A 20,287-nucleotide genomic window follows, 5' to 3' on the forward strand; every position below is an offset into this window, starting at 1 on the left:
CCTTTCAGGTTATGTCGATATAGGACTTGTTTTACTGTGGATATAAATAGTTTTGTACCTATTTCCTCCAGCATCTTCAAAAGGTCCTTTGCTGTTGTTCTGGGATTGATTTGCACTTTCGCACCAAAGTACGTTCATCTCTAGGAGACAGAACGCGTCTCCTGCCTGAGAGGTATGACGGCTGTGTGGTCCCATGGTGTTTATACTTGTGTACTATTGTTTATACAGATGAACTTGGTACCTTCAGGCATTTGGAAATTGCTCCCAAGGATGAACCAGACTTGTGGGCTACAATCTCTTTTCTGAGGTTTTGGCTGATTTCTTTTGATTTTCCCATAATGTCAAGCAAAGAGGCACTGAGTTTGAAGGTAGGCCTTGAAATATATCCACAGGTACACCTCCAATTGACTCAAATGACGTCAATTAGCCTATCAGAAGCTTCTAAAGCCATGACATAATTTTCTGGAATTTTCCAAGCTGTTTAAAGGCACAGTCAACTTAGTGTAAGTAAACTTCTGACCAACTGGAATTGTGATACAGTAAATTCTAAGTGAAATAATCTGTCTGTAAACAATTGTTGGAGAAATTACTTGTGTCATGCACAAAGTAGATGTCCTAACCGACTTGCCAAAACTATAGTTTGTTAACAAGACATTTGTGGAGTGGTTGAAAAAAGAGTTTTAATGACTCCAACCTAAGTGTATGTAAACTTCTGACTTCAACTGTATGTAAAATAGAAACATATAAAGCATGACATATACTGTAATATATTATTAGGATGATTATTATTAGGATGTTAATTTACAGTAAGTTTGAAAAAATCTGATACTGACAAGGTGTGACAATGTATCCCCTGTACAGTAAACATGTATCCAAAATGAAGTTGCTGGGGTGGGGTTCACACTACTTTACTAAAATGTTATTGGCCAATTCAGTACTGCATTGGCCAATACAGTAAAATACAGTACTGTAATATTGTAATATATGCCATTTATGTAGCAGACACTTTTTATCCAAAATGACAACAGTGAGTCCATACATTTTCCTATGCGACCCCAGTGGGAATCGAACCCACAACTCTGGCATTGCTACTGCCATACAAATTGAGTCACATATAGGACCACTACAATACATAAGTACAATACAATACATGATGATTACAATACAGGTGGAAGATTTACGATCGCCATCCCCATGAGCATACCACCCTCCTTCAGGCCATTGATGAGACATGCAATGACATCAGTCCAGACCTGCAGTATGTCAGACTTGGATGCGCCATGCACAAAGTTTATTCCCCAGGTGCATGAACGATGAGGACATTTACTGTGATGTTGGTGAGAACCTATGGCCAAATGCTCAAGACAGGCTTGATGCAAACTACTGTCTGCTGAACGTTGTTTCTTTCATTAATTTCATTTGATTACAGTGCACCTATGTTGTAATTATATCTGAACAATACATTTCTTTTTTGCATCAATGATTGTGAAAGAGGTCCATAATCAAACCTTTGATCACAATGCCATAGAAATGATGGACATTCAATGTTCAGTCAATTTGAATGGGTAGTGCAAGTGTATTGCCTAATGTCAAAACCGTATAATGTATTGTAATTTACAGTACCGTAGCATATTACATTCAAAGGGCAATTTTCAATCATCGAGCGCCTGGGACTATAAGGTTCTGTCTGAAAAAATATGATTCTGAAATAATTGGCTTTAAAGTTCCGATTTGAATGGTGTCAGAATCTTTTTTCCTTGTGTTCTTTTGAACTTAACATGAATTTGGATAATTTGGAGTATGTAGAGAACGTTGAACAGAACAGGGTTATGTCAATAACACAAAATGTGCTGATAGAACCTTAGAGTCCCAAACTCTCGACATGTATCTTGTATTGTTTTGCGATTGGGTTAACTGGTTGTTAAAATAACTAAATTGAAAATATTTGGTGATTAAATCAATGATCTCATGACATTTCACTCTAAACTTATATTTTTAATCAATGGTTGTGTGGTGAAAATGTCTTCAAACTAAAGAAATGCACAATAAAACGCTTTGAATATGAGACTTGCTGCATTGGGGTTTTTGAAATTCACCAGATATTTGAGAGAATAGCACCAAAGTGATTGAAAAAATCTCTAATGTAGCTTTGAAAGGATCCTTGATGACTGAATAAGCTTAAAATACTGATATGCTCTTTGGAAAATACTGTATATATATAAGGGGCAACAGTGTCAGGTAGGAATAGGAATCTACCTATAATGAAGTCAGTCGAAGTCATAGGACTAGAACTAGAACCAGTCAAATATTTGGACACACCTACTCGTTCAAGGCTTTTTCTTTATTTTTACTATTTTCTACATTGTAGAATAAGAGTGAAGACATCAAAACTATGAAATGACACATATGGAATCATCTAGTAACCAAAAAAGTGTAAACAAATCAAACTATATTTTAGATTCTTCAAAGTAGCCACCCTTCGCTTTGATGACAGCATTCTCTCAACCAGCTTCACCTGGAATGCTTTTCCAACAGTCTTGAAGGAGATCCCACATATGCTGAGCACTTGTTGGCTGCTTTTCCTCCACTCTGCGGTCCAACTCATCCCAAACCATCTCATCCCAAACCATCTCAATTGAGGTCGGGTGATTGTGGAGGCCAGGTCATCTGATGCAGCACTCCATCACTCTCCTTCTTGGTCAAATAGCCCTTCCAGAGCCTGGAGGTGTGTTGGGTCATTGTCATGTTGAAAAACAAATGATAGTCCCACTAAGCACAAACCAGATGGGATGGTGTATCGCTGCAGAATGTTGTAGTAGCCATGCTGGTTAAGTGTGCCTTGAATTCTAAATAAATCACAGATAGTGTCACCAGCAAAGCACCCAAACACCTCCTCCTCCATGTTTCACGGTGGGAACCACACATGCAGAGATCATCCATTCACCTACACCTGCGTCTCACAAAGACACCGCGGATCAGACCAAAAGACAGATTTCCCCTGGTCTAATGTCCATTGCTCGTGTTTCTTGGCCCAAGCAAGTCTCTTCTTCTTATTGGTTTCCTTTAGTCGTGGTTTCTTTGCAGCAATTCTACCATGATTCACGCAGTCTACCACCTGATTCACGCAGTCTCCTCTGAACAATTGATGTTGAGATGTGTCTGTTACTTGAACTCAGTGAAGCATTTATTTGGGCTACAATCTGAGGTGCAGTTAACTCTAATGAACTTATCCTCTGCAGCAAAGGTAACTCTGGGTCTTCCTTTCCTGTGGCGGTCCTCATGAGAGCCAGTTTCATCATAGCGCTTGATGGTTTTTGCGACTGCACTTGAAGAAACTTTCAAAGGTCTTGAAATGTTCTGGATTGACTGACCTTCATGTCTTAAAGTAATGATGGACTGTCATTTCTCTTTGCTTATTTGAGCTGTTCTTGCCATAATATGAACTTGGTATTTTACCAAATAGGGCTATCTTCTGTATACTGCCCCTACCTTGTCACAACACAACTGATTGGCTCAAACGCATTAAGAAGGAAAGAAATTCCATAAATGAACTTTTAACTTTTAATGTTAATTTAAAAGCATTCCAGGTGACTACCTCATGAAGCTGGTTGAGAGAATGCCAAGAGTGTGCAAAGCTGTCATTAAGGTAAAGGATGGCTACTTTGAAGAATCTCAAATATAAAATATATTTTGATTTCTTTAACACTTTTTTGGTTACTACATAATTCCATATGTGTTATTTCATAGTTTTGATGTCTTCACTATTATTCTACAATGTAGAAAATAGTAAAAATAAAGAAAAAGCCTTGAATGAGTAGGTGTCTCCAAAGTTTAGACTAGAACTTAATATATATATATTTCGATTTTATGCAGTATTTCCATATTCATGTCAGCCATGTTCTCATTGCATGTGAGATTCTTGGAGGGAGAAAGAGAGGACAGGGCATGGTTTATTCAATGGGATTTCAGCCTGATGAAAAGATACAGGGTGGAAAAAAAGATTGTAAGGACCACATTTCCATAATTAGTTATTAAAATTTAAATTGAGAGACTTGTACAATGACATGAAAATACAGAATCATATTTAAGACATGAACGGCTGTATTTCTGAGAAAAGATGCCCGTAATATGTGTATTTCTGCATTTATTATAAGGTGTGTGTGTGTTTGCATGTGTCTGTGCGCACGTGCATTTCTGTGTGTGTGGATCACTGTATATTTCTCCCCAGCACCCCCACTGCTCCAACCCATGCTGAGAGAATAGGCTCAGTCATCCCAGAGCCTGCCTGGCTGTGTCTGCCTGTCACTGCAGGGTGAGATGAGACAATGGGAAAATATTCAGACACCAGGCTCATATCACTCACCCAGCATGGAGAAACTGCTGTGTGCAAGCATTGGCAGACGGTAATGTAACTGTAAGTGGATGTTAAGATATATGAGAGGAAAATCATTAGATGGAACATAAGAATTTTGAAGGGTTTTATTGTAGCCGATGGTAGACTTATGAGAAAAAAACTAAGCTGATAAGAGAAGAAACATACAGAGGTATGCCAACACCAACACAGCACAAGGCTAGCTCTGTGGGCATTGATGATGATAATAACTACTGTATAAACATCACTATGCACCATTTTGTGCCAGGTATACTAAATTATTTGAAGTAAGTACCAGCAGAGCTGAAATAAAACTGTAAAGTCAAAACAGAGAATCAAAATGGCCGATGACACAGAAAAGCCGGAGTAGGGACTGTAAACAAACAGTCTAGTTAATGGCTGCCTGTCTCACAATGAAGAAATCAAACACACTAAGCTGATCAGAGGCATAGCTACGGGAAGTAGGGGTGCTGAGGGGTGCTGCAGCCCTCCCTGAAAAATCGGAATAAAAACCAAAAATGTATTAAATAACACAAAAGTAGTGCAAAAGCACCTTTCATTCAGAACCTAAATTGAACCTAACTTCAACGTCTGGAAAATAAGTATTTTAGACTTATTTTTTAAAGTCATTTTGCTTACTGGGACTATTTGCAGGGGCAGAATCTTATGGTCTGGCATATGGCGGAAAAACGCCAAGGACGGCCCTGCCTGTCCATTTCTCTGTTATTGTCATTCTAATGGAATCCAGAAAGAACAAAACCCTGTCCTCAAACATTTAAAGATGCAAAGTTATGGGCAGACACAAAACATCCACATCAAATTAAATATTTTTCTTGATCAAATAACATGGAAAACCACCACTTTTTGTGCAGTAGTAATTTACCCGTCCTTAAAACAACACTTAATGAAAATGTGCATTACTGTATTGTACATAGGCTGGTCATCTAGGTTTGTGCCTTCGTAGACTTTCCATCACCCTGAAGAAAAACAATGACCAATAAAGTCATTGAGTACATTGAGACATCAAGTGGTTTGTGATGATGTGATGATGTGACTCAGTTGGTAGAGCACGGCGCTTGCAATGCCAGGGTTGTGGGTTCAATTCCCACAGGGGACCAGTATGAAAATGTATGCACTCCCTACTGTAAGTAGCTCTGGATAAGAGCGTCTACTAAAATGGAAGAAGAATAGACTTTTCAGTTTTCACAAAGAAATAAGTTACATTTTCAAAGTATTTCAAGAAACTGGAAAACATATCAAGCAAGTATTTATGTATTATCAGATGAACTTTTTTTGTACAGATAATTATCAGACTCAAGTTACAAATACTGGTAAACACTCAAATATATTTAGTTTACATTTTTTCACAAAAAATAGTGCATTATAGCCATTACTAGTCCTGCATTAGAAGACCAATATAGACGTCTTCATTGGGGGCATTATTTTTCCTCATTTTTTTTGCAGCACCCCCACCCCCAAACTACTTCCCGCGGCTATGATCAGAGGTATGCCAACACATCAGTGGCCAGCTCGAAGGACGTTCTCTGTTGCTTCATTTAAATGCTTTCAGGACTTGTCAGATCAGATGAGCTTGTTTTGGCTGGAAATACTCGGATCCTTTGATCAATTACCCTGATTAGGGCAGCAGTAAGCCGCATGGTGGTGTTTATGAGGCCCGAGTTGGACCCAAGCACACACATGCACACACACACTTTTCTAAATATCCAAAACCACACACACATGCACGCGCTGTCCCCCTTGTTAAAATGTTTTTGCTGTATGGCTTTCACTTGGCTGACCCGTGTCACCAACACACAAACAATTCAGTACAACACAACTTTATTTCTCCCCTGGGGACAAAACAGAAGGACACTTCTGGGTTCCCCCTGGCTCTCTCCACACTCTATCGAGCCGTGAATCACACTGGGAGATGCCTTGGCATTTCTGCAGGTTAACCATGAGAAATGACCTCTTTTGCACCGTCGATTCCTGCCTGCCTTCAGAGGAGTAGAGAGGCAGGACAGGGCTGTCTGTTAAGGCCCAGTGACAGCAGCTGGGGGACTTGGTCTGTCTTGTTCCTGTGTAATTACTCATCTCAGTAAGGGGAGAAATGGTAACATGGGGATCTGTCCTTGTGTAACATTGCTGTCGATTGGAATAATACTATTAAAATAACAAAACATTTGAAAATAAACCATAGAGAATGAAATAAGATCTAAGATAGAGGGAGAAAGAGCTGAATTCTCTTGTCTTGATATGCACATTGGTCAATATTCATTGTGAAACATACAGTAAATAACCTACAGATAACCTTAAATAAACCTGAAAAATAGACTTGTCTAAATCTGATGCACCGAATGACATTGCATTGATTGTCCAAAGATTTCAACACTCCCTATTTCAGTTGCAATTAGTTACATCACATTTTCTAATCAATTAAGCCTAGCTCCTGGTTGCAGGGTTTTACTGAACACCACTGAGACTCACTCCCACACCAGATTAGATTAACCCCGCTCTGCATCTCTCTCTCACTCTACCCTTCCCTCTTTTCATGCTTCTTTCTCTCTCTCTCTACCTTTCCATCTTTCCATGTCCCCTCTCTGCACACTCATTCTCCCTTTCCCTCTTTTTAATTTCTCTCACTTTCCCTCTCTCCCCCTCTTCACCTTTCCCTTTTGTTATTTCCCATACACTGATAACAGGCCAAAAACATGTTCCAGAATCAATGTGTGATATATTGTAGCCTAGGCAAAAGGCTAGGACTACTTTACAGGGTAATTATATAGGTGTCTCCACTAATAATTAGGCTGTTATAAATCTTGTCAAGTGGCCAAGATCCAGTCTTTTCCCCCAGAAACATGCGTTATGGTTAAAGGAGAGAGAGACCCCATCAGCTGTGCCATGATCCAAATACCCAGCTTTTGTTTCCCAACAAGGAACGTCTCCTTTCCAGCCTTCAGGCCTGATAACCACATTCCTTTGGAACTGTAGCCTACGTCACAGAGGGCGTCTCTTGTGTTCCAGCACGCCCGCCCCCTCTCCACGAGGCCTGGCCAACTGACAGTTACAATCACCGTCTTCACCCAACAGATTCACCCGCTTTAAACCCCCCCCTTCACCTCCGTTTTGTCGTGTTTTGCGGCCGCGAATGCCTTCTCCGTCCGTCAATCACGAGGGAAATATCCGTGGACGCCAACCAATTTCACTACACCGCCTTTAAATCCTGAACGAAAAAACAACGTTTTCCCGGCCCCTCTTCGAGCCGTCCGCCTCACAAAGGATTTGCCGACGTTCGGGAATTCCGCGTTTCATTCCTTTTTTTAGAACAGGATAGGCCCGCCCCTTTCTACATTTGTCAACACAAAGAGGATTTGACAACACTGTTCAAGGACCGCCCATCATGCCCAAATAAGGTTCATTTGCCCATAAACGGCAAACAATCGATTCGAGTGTAACATTTTCCCTTCCTTATCCCGTTTATATGGTAGGTTCACTTCCGCCGTTGATGTTAAAGCAGTGCTATCATGGCGGAGCGCGTTCAGCAGCCCCCAGCCAAACGGCTCTGCTGTAGACCGGGTTATAATACGAATTGTAGACAGGGACAACGGGCCGGGGGTACGTTATGTGGCGGTTCGGGTACGGCCCAAGGTGGGTCGAGCAAAACCCTGAGTCCGGAGTCTCTGTTGGATATCTCGGCCCGGAAAGTGGCCGAGAAGTGGCCGTTTCAACGGGTAGAGGAGCGCTTCGAACGGATCCCGGAGCCTGTACAGAGAAGGATCGTTTACTGGTCGTTCCCCAGGAGTGAACGGGAGATCTGCATGTATTCTTCGTTCAATACGGGGGGGGAGGAGAGTGGAACTAGCGGGGAAAATAGCGATGAGACGCGGCTGCCTTTCAGACGAGGTATCGCTCTGTTGGAGAGCGGCTGTGTGGACAACGTATTGCAAGTCGGTGAGTGGATGGACCCAAGCGTATGAAAAATAACGTTATTTTATTTATTGAGTTTATGGCAAACAACCAGAGTTTGAAATATTTTTCAAAAGCACCAAGAAATGAAAAAGGAAGTGTGTTGAATTAGGTTTCAACAAAGGATTGAATGAGGCGACAAAGGGGGCTTTTACATCGCGGAGACGTTGGCGAGGCTCCTTTTTTTTTTACTAAAACCAAAATATATTCCTCTAACAATAGAAATAGCTATTATTAGCTTATGCACAGTTGTCTATGTTCTATGCCGATACATTTATCCCAAATGTCTATGTAGCATAATACATGTGTTTTGCTTATGCATGACGGGATTTTTTGTTGTTGTTGCTTGGGTGAAAAAGAACCATTACGGAAGTGAACGGTGGGATTTAATAAATGTGCCCATATACTTGGCTCGCATTCGAACAGTTGGTTCATATATGCATTTAGCCAGCCTCAAATAGTATTTTTATATGCTTTCAACTGAAAGGGGCGATGCTTTTCTGGGCACTGTGTGTCGAGAAGACTTTCAGGGCTGAGCCTTGTCGACTTGTGTTTATTTTCCGAAGTGAAAGGCATGGGGGAGGTTTTCTGGCTCAGCCAGCTAGAACATAGAGCTCTCAGCTGAATTGACAGTTCTTTCTACATATATGCCAACCTATTTCCTAACTAGAAATATGTTCGGTAAAACAATAACACGGCAGTCTGTCGTGCATTCAAAGCATTTTCTATTTGAGTAGCTGCGAAATAGCAGTATTTCATGTCTTCGTAACACAGCCTTGACTGAGTGTCGTATTTACCCAGTGCGCATATCAAACAGCCGTGAGGCATTCCGAATGAAAGCCTTGGTACTTTGTTCCCATTTTCATGTTCATTTGTGTCTTTTCAGCTTCCTGTCACCCTCCAAAGGGAAGTGCAAACAACAAAAGCGCCTTTTAATTTATTTTCATTGCTTGTTAAAAATAAAATATTTGGGAAAAGGGTGGGAGGAATGGCGATTTAAAGCCACATAGACTATTTTTAAATGGACTTTGATATGCCCACATTAGCAGCTAATTGGGTCAAGTGTGTTTCTTTCTTTCACTGTTGTTTTACTAAATGTTCTGAAGCCAGGAAATCACTGACACACGTAATTGTAATAATCACCAGCAGGCCCAACCTACCAAAACGTAGCCTATATACTCAAATGAACGCATGGCCATGTATTTTACCCCCTGCCTGACGGTGAGCTACCTGCTGGGCTCCCTCTGTATTCCAACTCATATGCCACCTTAGTTAGTTCATTAGGGCTTCTCCGTCCCCGCCCTGGGAAAGCGTTCAGCGTTCTAATCCCATTACTCTACGTGGTTAATCTGAATTGTAATGCAATCTGCAAACGTAATTTTCTGCATGGCCATCCATCCCTCCCTGTCCCCTCCTCCCTCTGAACGTGTCGCAGTGGCTTGGCTGGGCTTTGTGCCCTAGCCACAGTGCCAACAGGGCGCCAGGCTGCTGACTATATAACACATACTATAGGCCCAGGCAGGCCTGTGTCTTTGTCTAGTATACACGCTAAATAAAATACAAATGAATAAATAGGCAAAGCACAGCTACAGTATGTACTCTAGTCTCTCTACTCTCTATTGGGGAAGAAAGAATAAGGTGTGTGTATATATACACAATAGAATGCAATATGTCATTTTCTTTCATCCAAAACCACGTTCAGGAATATGATTTTGCCTGTCAACAATGTAATAATAATATGGTGGTTAAGCAGGCAGTTAACCTAAACATATTCTGCGTGTGAGCGTGCACAATATGGCACACCGTGCTCAATCTGCATGCTAGCAATGGAGAATGACAGCAGAAATTGTGCCAAGAAGTGATAAATAAAAGATGCAATCTTCCCTCGCGGGCTGCAGCTAGGGAAGGAGAGAAGCGAGGGAAGGAGAGAAGAAAATACTGGGTCACTGTGATCAGACCTGGGAGAGAAGATCAGTTACACATCTGTTTGGCACACATCCATATGTACAGTATAATATACAGTACACAACCTCTCTACACAGGAAACACACATACACACACAGTATATGTGGAGGTTAACTGCCTGCTTAACAACCTTATTATTATTATTATTATTATTATTACATTATTGACAGACAGAATCATATTCCTTAACATGGTTTTGGATGAAAAAAGGACATACTGCATTCTATGGTATATATGACTCCGCTGAACACCCTGACGGTCGCTGTCAGGTGTCCCAGGCAGTATGGTTCATCCCAAGGCCGTAGGAGAGGCTCTACCTATCTAGCCTGCTCAGGTCCTGCTGATTGGAAAGCTGCTTATCTGATAGCCAACCCATAGTAAACATGTCATGAACATGATTGCCTAGACGCGCGCGCACACACACCACACACACACCCGACAGGATATGGCTGCCCAGCGCTTCTCTCTCTCTCAGAGATCTATCACTGCTGTTAGCAGTCTATGAACACCGACACGTTGCAGTCTGTGTGAATGAATACACGTGTGTCTGTGTGTTCGCTATGCAAGCACGTGCAGGCCAACCAGAGGCCATTCCCATATAGGCATGTGACACACAGTACAGTGATAAGACGGATCTAGAATAGAAAAGTGGACGGAAAAGAAAGGATATAAAGAGAGAACTATTAGCCTACTGATAACCGATGAATTCATACAGGCCTACAAGGTTATTATTATGCATTATCTTGTCATCCTCCAATAACGGGTTATAAATATTATAAACGTGTAATACACCAATGTCTTTCTATTCACAAATACATTATTAAACATTATTAATGTCTGTGGTGTATATCATTTATCATACATTTATAACCTCGTTATTAGACGTTAATATTCATTATCCCGTTTTTATAAATACATTATCCTGGCCACCTCTCTTAGCGTATGTCTCGTCAACATTTATCCAGCTTGTAAAGCAGCTCTTACGCCCCTCCCACAACACCCCACAGGGTCAAGTTAAACCCCTCCCCCTCTCCTTTACCTCGATTACCCCGTCTTGCTCTCTGTCTCCCGCTCTCTCTCTCTCTCTGTCTGTTTCCATCTGTTCTAGGAGGCCAGGGTTTGTCAACACTGATCCTATTAGCTGTGAGTGTCTGTCTTATTGATGGGAAATATGGCCTGTAGCTCCTCCCCCACTCCTTACTCATCTACTGCTGAGTCAGAACATTGGGGGATTTGAGTGAGATGTTATGGCGTGTGTTTGGGGGTTGTCGTCTTCTGGTTATGATTATCACATTCTAGAGAGGTTTTTAGAGAGAAGTTTTACTCTCTACTTAGCAAAGTCGGTGTGAATTTGGGTTGACAGATTGTAGGCTAGCGGGAAGTGCGTGTACCTGTGTCTCGCTCTCAGTTCTTCATTGATCAGTATCTATAGTGTTGATGGGACAGTTTGGACATTTAACATGACCAGACATTACAGAGGAATATGTTGCTAGATAAAGACACAAGCACTACATGACGACGCGCGTGACAACGTTGCCTCTGACGATATGACACTGCCAGGAAGGGGAACGTTGTGGTTGCAACTTCATCCAGAAATGATTGGCATTAAGACCGTCTGACATAAGATATGCCAGTGATGTAGACCCAGCCTATCAACAGACAGGGAGCTGGGCCTGTTTTTTTTTTTTTGGTGTGTGTTTTTTGTGTAAACTCCAGCAGCATTTACATTTTGCTCCGTCAGTGGGCTGAGCTCATTATAACCACGCGGGCCCTACGCACCGCTAGTCATGCATGGCAGCATAGCACACTGCCATTTTAAGACCCAGAGATGCCAGAATCCACATATCAGGGCCAAGGTCTACAGGCCTGAACTTAACTGCCTGGTTGTTTCTCTGTCCTCGGAAGTGACTTCATTTCTGTCTCCCGCCCTTCTTCTGTACTGATCTGAGAGAGATGAGCCGGTGAAAGGCATGATGGGCCCCCTCCGTGCTGCTCTGACCCGTCAACTCTTTTCAGGTCCGTACAGTTGGAGAGGACGCTAAGGGTGTGTGTGTGAGATAAATGAGTCAGCTGAGCCGCTCCTACTGTCCTTCCCTGCTTCACCAAGCTAAGAATAGTGCGTTTGGCGACTCATAATAAAACCACTCTGTCTTGTGTGTTTCTGTTAGATACTTCTTTATTTAGAGCTTCTATTCTGTACATCTCATTTATTCAGGCCTACGGCTACTTTCTGTTCCGTTCACCCCAGGCTAACTTCATAAAAACATCACTGAGATTACTGAGGTTATCATCACTCATTCAATATTATATTACAGCGCTTCACCGTGAGGAAGACGTGGCTTCATTTAAAAGGAGTGTGTGTGCGTGTGTGTGTGTGTGTGTGTGTGCGTGTGTGTGTGTGTGTGTGTGTGCCGGCTCTACCCTGACTCTACCCCGTCTCTACCCCGACTAACCCAGTGCGTTACCCCTCCAGAAGGCCCAGGATAGGCATGCGTGGACATTTCTGACATTGCGTGGACATTTCTGACATTTCGTACACAGAAGTGCAGAATTTAATACTTGGCACTTAAATCTGGCATGGCCCTGTTGCTGTAGATGGTGTAGGGGCACTGGGCTGAGGGGAGGAGAGGACAGGCAAGGTATGAAGGGCATACTTAGGGGGAACTCGGTATCAAAGCCGGAGCTGTTATAGCTGGTAGTCCTCTGACGTTTCGTAGACATGGGAAAGAGGAAGGCACACTGGTGCGGATATAGATAGACCTAGCCTTCCTCATTCTTCCTTCTCATCCTGACATGTGAGGCTTCAGTGCATCCTGTTGGTCAGTGGTTAGAGCTGGGAGCTGTGGTCTGGTCCTGGCGTGGGGATGGCAGAGTGTCACCCCACAGTGAAATCTCACCTCGCGCCTTCAGACCACAGACTCTCACACAGGGCATCGATGTCCCCCCGCTACATCTAACTACAACCAGACTACAGCGCGGTACACTCGTTTAGATTGGAGCTCCTACAGCTACCTTCCTTATTCCTCTCGAAAGTACCTCTGACGGCTCCTTCTGGACCTAAGACTTGTAGCCTGCCCTAAAGGATGCCTTTTTTTTGGAATGTGTGGTGATCTGATTTGTGCACAGATCAGCCTTTATCCCATGCATTTATTTAGAACGCCATTTTGCTACTGTCACACAGAACCCTATGTTCATTGTAGTGTGCCAGAAGGCCAATGTTCAGTGTGCCAGAAGGCTAACGTTTTGATCCAGACGAGGATAGTAGCAAAGGAAGACCAGGATGGCAGAACAGGCTTGATATGATCTCTAGCTGCCAGACCAGTGTTCAGAGTAATAATGCTATAACGGTAGAACAATGTCACATTGTTTAATAATGACACGTTCATATCCTCCATTGTGTCTCAGTCAGACCAGTGTTGACCTTTCCCTTCCTATCATTATGGCTGCTCCTGTTCACACTCATTAGCAGCTAAGTACCTCAGTTAGAGGTCTGCACACACACACACGCTCCCTGACCCCCAACCCAAGTGCTCCCTGACCCCCAACCCAAAGTGCTTTGAAGTGTGGCATGGCAAAGTGTCATATGGAATCTATATAACACACATCTGTACATATGGCAGAGTTCGATGCAGCCGGTTATGGCTCACACACCAGACAATGCCTTATGGGGATATGTACGGTATGAGTGGGGGAGGCTGGCTAGGCTTTTGTAGTGTGTGTCTGATTGTTATGTGAGAGATGTGGCCCAGCCTGTTGGTGAATTCCACTGTGGTAGAGGGGGAGTTTGATTTTGAAATGATGGCGTTGAACACACAATAGAATACACTGAATAGAATGTACATAACAGAATGGAGACTAGAGAATAGTGTACACTGAATAGAATGGAGACTAGAGAATAGTGTACACTGAATAGAATGGAGACTAGAGAATAGTGTACACTGAATAGAATGTACATAACAGAATGGAGACTAGAGAATAGTGTACACTGAATAGAATGGAGACTAGAGAATAGTGTACACTGAATAGAATGTACATAACATAATGGATACTAGAGAATAGTGTACACTGAATAGAATGGAGACTAGAGAATAGTGTACACAGAAGAGAATGTAGATCGGATAATGCAGATTGTCTAGACAGACTTGTTTACTGAGGCTATTGTTTGGATACGGTTTCAGAAGACCAGAATGGTAGTAGTGATATACACACATTTCCCCTCTCTCTCACACACACACACACACACACACACACACACACACACACACACACCTACATTCACACACTGCAGTGCACGTGAACCCCGAGGCCCTACCAGATACAGTATATGCACCGATTTAATGCTGGCTATAATTATCTGCCCAATCAATGTTCTGGAGCACATCCCGAACACACAGACACACACACACACAGACAGAGCAAATGGAGACTCTTTGTTTGTGCCTCATATGATCAATTTGTATTGAAGCTGCAGTAGGAATAGGCAGTGAACCGAGGCATAAATACACCACACAGAAAGGGCATCACTCACATTATAGCAGAAAAGTATACATCTGGACAACCTACATAAACATGAAGCATTTTCGAGACCTCCAAGTTAGTCTGAAATACATTACCAACAGGCAGAGGTGGAGATGTAGACCTATTTAGGCATCTCTTAGATAGGTCAATATTTCATAAGATTGTGGCAAAGAAAATACTCCATGTGCTAGGATTGTAGTGGTTCTACAGTAGTGCTAGTTCAAGTGGGAGGATGAAAGAGAGAGAGAGGCCAATGAAAGGGAGGGATTACAGTAAAAGCGAGTGGGAAAAGAGGTATATAGAAAGGAGAGGGGGAGGAAGAGAGGTTGCCATGATAGATTTTTATTTAGTCACATGCACAGAGCTGTAGTTGCTGTGTACAGTGAAATCTGAGCTCCAACAGTGTAGGTGTGAATTAAACATAAACAAAAAATTATAATAATAATAGTATATACATGTTTACAACTGTGACAATGATAAATGTAAATGTCCATTGGGGTTTGGGCATGTGGTTTGACCATTTCAGCTCCTCAGATGCGTCTACCTGGCGGACCCATCGATGAGGATGGTTACTAGCCTGGTACCTCCTGAACTCCACAATCGGCTCCTTTTGTTTTGCTGATGTTGAAGGGGAGGTCGTTTACCCGGCACCACACCGTCAGAGTGCCTACCTCCTCCCCGTCGGCCTCGTCGTAGTTGGTAATCAGGCCTACTACTGTCTTGTCGTCAGCAAACTTGACGATGGAGTTGGAAGAGACCAAACAGTCAAGGGTATACAGGAAGTACAGGTGAGCGAATTGGAGAGGGTCGAGTGTGTTGAGGACGGAGGAAGTGATGTGGTCTTTGACTGGCCTCTCGAAGCACTTCATGATGACAGAAGTGAGTGCTACGGGGCGGTAGTCATTCAGTTCAGTTACTTTCCCTTTCTTGGGCACTGGGATGATAGTGGAGCAGGTCGGGATAACGACCTGAGCTAGAGAGAGATTGAAAATGTCCAAAAACACAACAGCTACCCGGCCTGCACATGCTCAGAGGGCGCGGCCAGGGGTGCCGTCTGGGCCAGCTGCCTTGCGAAGCTTAACACGTTTGAATGACTTACATACGTCCTTCGTGGAGAACGTAAGCACGTAGCCCTCGTTGTCTTCAGGGGCTTTCCTCGGCAGCTCAGTCGTTTTGCTTGAAGCGTGATTAAAAAGGTGTTTAGCTTGTTCGGTAGGGTGGCGTTGGTGTCCGGCGTGACTGGCTTTCTTTTTGTAATCTGTGATTGTTAGAAGCCCCTGCCACATATGCCTCGTATCCATCCCTCTGAATTGCTCGTCCCCTTTGTCCTTATACTTGTGTCTCGCCATCTTGATCGATCTGCGTAGGTCGTATTTGTACTGTTTAACCATACAATTGTCCCTGGTCAGCTTGCTGTGTTTATAAGCAGCATCTCTCTCCTTCAGTTTCCTGACAAGGTTGCCATCAATCCACGGTTTTTGATTCGGGTATCTTTTGAAAGACACTGTCGGTATCACGTCATCTATGCATTTTATTTAATGAATCCGGTAACTGGGTTGGTGTATTCACTGATGTTATCCCCAGAGGCGACCTGGAACATATTCTAGCTCACGTGATCAAAACAGTCTTGGAGCATGGATTCTAATTGGTCAGACCAGCGTTGTACAGACCTGACCACCGGAACTTCCCTCCTTGAGTCTTTTGTTTATCGTCGGGGAGGAGCAAAATTGAGTCATGGTCAGATTTGCTGAAAGGAGGACGGGAGATGGCGTTTATAACCGTGTCGAAAAGGCGTGTGGCAGTTGTACGGTGTAGAATCGCCACGAGTTGGACAGTCAATGCGTTGATGGTAATTCTGCGGCAAGGTTCTCAAATGACTTTTGTTGAAGTCCCCCGCGACAGTTTGTTCAGGGTCCAATGAAGATCTTGGAGCGGGATGTACACAGCCGTGGAGATAATCCCTGAGAACTCTCTCGGAAGGCAAAAAGGGCGACATTTGATGACCAAGTATTCCAAGTCGGGAGAGCAGAAGCTTGCAGGTTCCTGTACGTTTCCACCGTCGCCCCACTTGTTATTGGTCATAAAGCAGAGCCCTCCGCCATTATTCTGGACAGAGAGAACCCTCTTCCTATCATCTCGATGAACTGTAAAACCCGCTAGTTGTATGTAATCCGTTTTGGATGTCGGAGGAAAGCCACGTTTCAGAAAAACAGTGTGTTGCAGATTTCTATGTCCCTCTGGAAGTACGTCAAGTTTATTCACTGATGATTGAACATTTGCGAGTAGTGTGCTCGGTAATGGAGGACGGGTCGCCCGGCATTTCAACCTCACTAAGACCTCACCCCCCCCCCCGTCGCTGTCTTCGTTTCCTTATCCAGTAGGACCACCAGGCATCCCTGCGCCCCACCAAAGCAGCTAGACCATTGTTCCGCCGTCTCTGGGAAGGTCGGGTAGACCGTAGCACCCAGTGATGCATATTCCAATAGTTCTACCTGGGTGTATGAAGTAATGCACAAAAACAAACTGAGTAAGAACATGTAGATCAACACTAGAAAAAGTAGAAACCTGCAATGTTTTGTAGGAGCCGGAGGTGAGGCGCCATCTTATTTTGTTGAATAGAGGTAGAGGTGAAATCTTTCCTCTGGTATTGTGTCCCGTGTGTAAATCCTGTCTACTTTTCCTGTTGTTTCGTTCTGAGTTTTGGAGTTCTGCCTAGGTATTTTCCATCTCCGTGTCAGACTCTGCATGGAATGTGGCTGAAATTCCCAAACAACACAATTTACACCCTGCGTCCTGGATTCAGGAGGAAAAGTACAGATGAGAGTGAAAGCAAACACACACACACACACTGCATAATGGTAGGTTAATGTTTGTCTCTGCAGTCAGCAGGTGTGTGTATGTGTGTTTTAGCTGTGTGTGTGTGGTAGGGGTTTTTCTCTTTTGTTAGGCTACTATTTGATTAATCCCATAGACCTGAAGGTTTGTTTGCCTCTCTATCTCTCCATCCCTCTCAACCTGATCTGTATTCCTCCACCATATCTCTGTCCATCATTAACCTTCATCAGAGGGGAGGATGGGAGAGGGGAAAGCAGATGTACCCCAGTCTAGACTTTATCTCTCTCTTCTTATCAGATGTACAGACCCCATCTATTACCCCATTATTACACACACACACACACACACACACACACACACACACACACACACACACACACACACACACACACACACACACACACACACACGGGTGCTGCTACTGACAACTAGTAAACACACTGTCAGCCAGTGGCCTCCCTTAAAGGGAATGTGTGTCTGTAGAGGATTATTTGTTCCCAACAGAGCGCTGAGCAAGTCAAAGCCTGCCGCTCCTAAAGCATCATGGGAATACTGGGCCCCATGGAATGGTCTCCAAAGAACAACAAACGCAACACCCAACCAACTCTGGCAGCATGGAACTCTGGGACTCTGGAACTAGAACCCCGATCTGGGCCAACAACTACCTGCCTGCCTGCAACATTCCAAGCACACCATGCATGATGCTATTCCAGAACAGGGTTTCCAAAAGTTTGTCATCGGGGTCCCCCCCCCCTTCCAGCATTGGGGAACATCCCACGTGTATTTTTATGGGCACAAGCACTGTTCACACATGACACAAACTGTTCACAGCCCCCTTGTTGGTGGAGAGAATGTTACATTCTATACATTTTGCCACGTCTGTGTATTCGTGCGATATTTGAGTGACAAAAAAATTACAACAGTATCTATGGGCTAAAAAAACCTCAATAAATAACAAATATTAGCTGATATGGGCTAGTTGATCTGGACATTTCTGACAAGTTATAAATAGCTCTCTAAGGTACAGTGGTAAGAAAAAGTATGTGAACCCTTTGGAAGTACCTGGATTTCTGCATAAATTGGTCATACAATTGTATCTGATCTTCATCTAGGTCACAACAATAGACAAACAGTTTGCTTAAACTAATAACACACAAACAATTATAGGTTTTCATGTCTTTATTGAACACACCGTGTAAACATTCACACTGCAGGGTGGGAAAAGTATGTGAACCCTTGGATTTAATAACTGGTCCTTTGGCAGCAATAACCTCAACCAAACGTTTTCTGTAGTTGAGGATCAGACCTGCACAACGGTCAGGAGGAATTTTGGACCATTCCTCTTTACAAAACTGTTTCAGTTCAGCAATATTCTTGGGATGTCTGGTGTGAGCTGCTCTCTTGAGGTCATGCCACAGCATGTCAATTGGGTTGAGGTCAGGACTGACTGGGCGACTCCAGATGGTGTATTTTCTTCTGTTGAAGCCATTCTGTTGTTGATTTGCTTCTGCGTTTTAGGTCGTTGTTCCTGTTGCATCACCCAACTTCAGTTGAGCTTCAATTGGCGGACAGATTGGCCTAACATTCCCCTGCAAAATGTCTTGATAAACGTTGATGATAGCAAGCTGTCCAGGCACTGAGGCAGCAAAGCAGCCCCAAACCATGATGCTCCCTCCACCATACTTTACAGTTGGGATGAGGTTTTGATGTTGGTGTGCTATGCCTTTGTCCACACATAGTGTTGTGTGTTCCTTCCAAACAACTCAAATGTAGTTTCATCTGTCCACAGAATATTTTGCCAGTAGCGCTGTGGAACATCCAGATGCTCTTTTGCAAACTTCAGACGTGCAACAATGTTTCTTTTGGACAGCAGTGGCTTCTTCCGAGGTGTCCTCCCATGAACACCATTCTTGTTTAGTGTTTTACGTATCGTAGACTCGTCAACAGAGATGTTGGCATGTTCCAGAGATTTCTGTAAGTTTTTAGCTGACACTCTAGGATTCTTCTTAACCTCATTGAGCATTCTGCGCTGTGATCTTGCAGTCATCTTTGCAGGACGGCCACTCCTAGGGAGAGTAGCAACAGTGCTGAACTTTATCAATTTATAGACTATTTGTTTTACCGTGGACTGATGAACATCAAGGCTTTTAGAGATACTTTTGTAATCCTTTCCAGCTTTATGCAAGTCAACAATTCTTAATCTTAGGTCTTCTGAGATCTCTTTTGTTCTAGGCATGGTTCACATCAGGCAATGCTTCTTGGGAATACCAGACTCAAATTTTGTGAGTGTTTTTATAGGGCGAGGCAGCTCTAACCAACATCTCCAATCTCGTCTCAATGATTGGACTCCAGGTTAGCTGACTCCTGACTCCAATTAGCTTTTGGAGAAGAATCTACGCTGTGAATGTTTAAATGATGTATTCAATATAGACAAGAAAAATAACCTACAATAATGAATGATGAATAATGAAAACCTATAATTGTTTGTGTGTTATTCGTTTAAGCAGACTGTGTTTGTCTATTGTTGTGACTTAGATGAAGATCAGATCAAATTTGATGACCAATTTATGCAGAAATCCAGGTAATTCCAAAGGGTTTACATACTTTTTCTTTCCACTGTATGTAATGACT

At 43.0% G+C, this 20,287-nt stretch overlaps 1 protein-coding gene across 1 annotated transcript in view; it reads left to right on the plus strand.

The window, feature by feature from the left end:
• The first annotated feature begins 7,830 nt into the window (after positions 1 to 7,830).
• The window catches only part of LOC115159244 (zinc finger SWIM domain-containing protein 6), a 46,105-nt gene continuing 33,648 nt past the window's right edge, over positions 7,831 to 20,287 (plus strand). Inside the window, exon 1 of the mRNA XM_029708763.1 lies at positions 7,831 to 8,323. Within this exon, the coding sequence (XP_029564623.1) occupies positions 7,897 to 8,323 (427 nt within the window). The 5' untranslated portion in view covers positions 7,831 to 7,896. The remainder of the gene's footprint in view (positions 8,324 to 20,287) is intronic.

Source organism: Salmo trutta, chromosome 23, assembly GCF_901001165.1.
Source record: "Salmo trutta chromosome 23, fSalTru1.1, whole genome shotgun sequence".
Classification (NCBI taxonomy): domain Eukaryota; kingdom Metazoa; phylum Chordata; class Actinopteri; order Salmoniformes; family Salmonidae; genus Salmo; species Salmo trutta.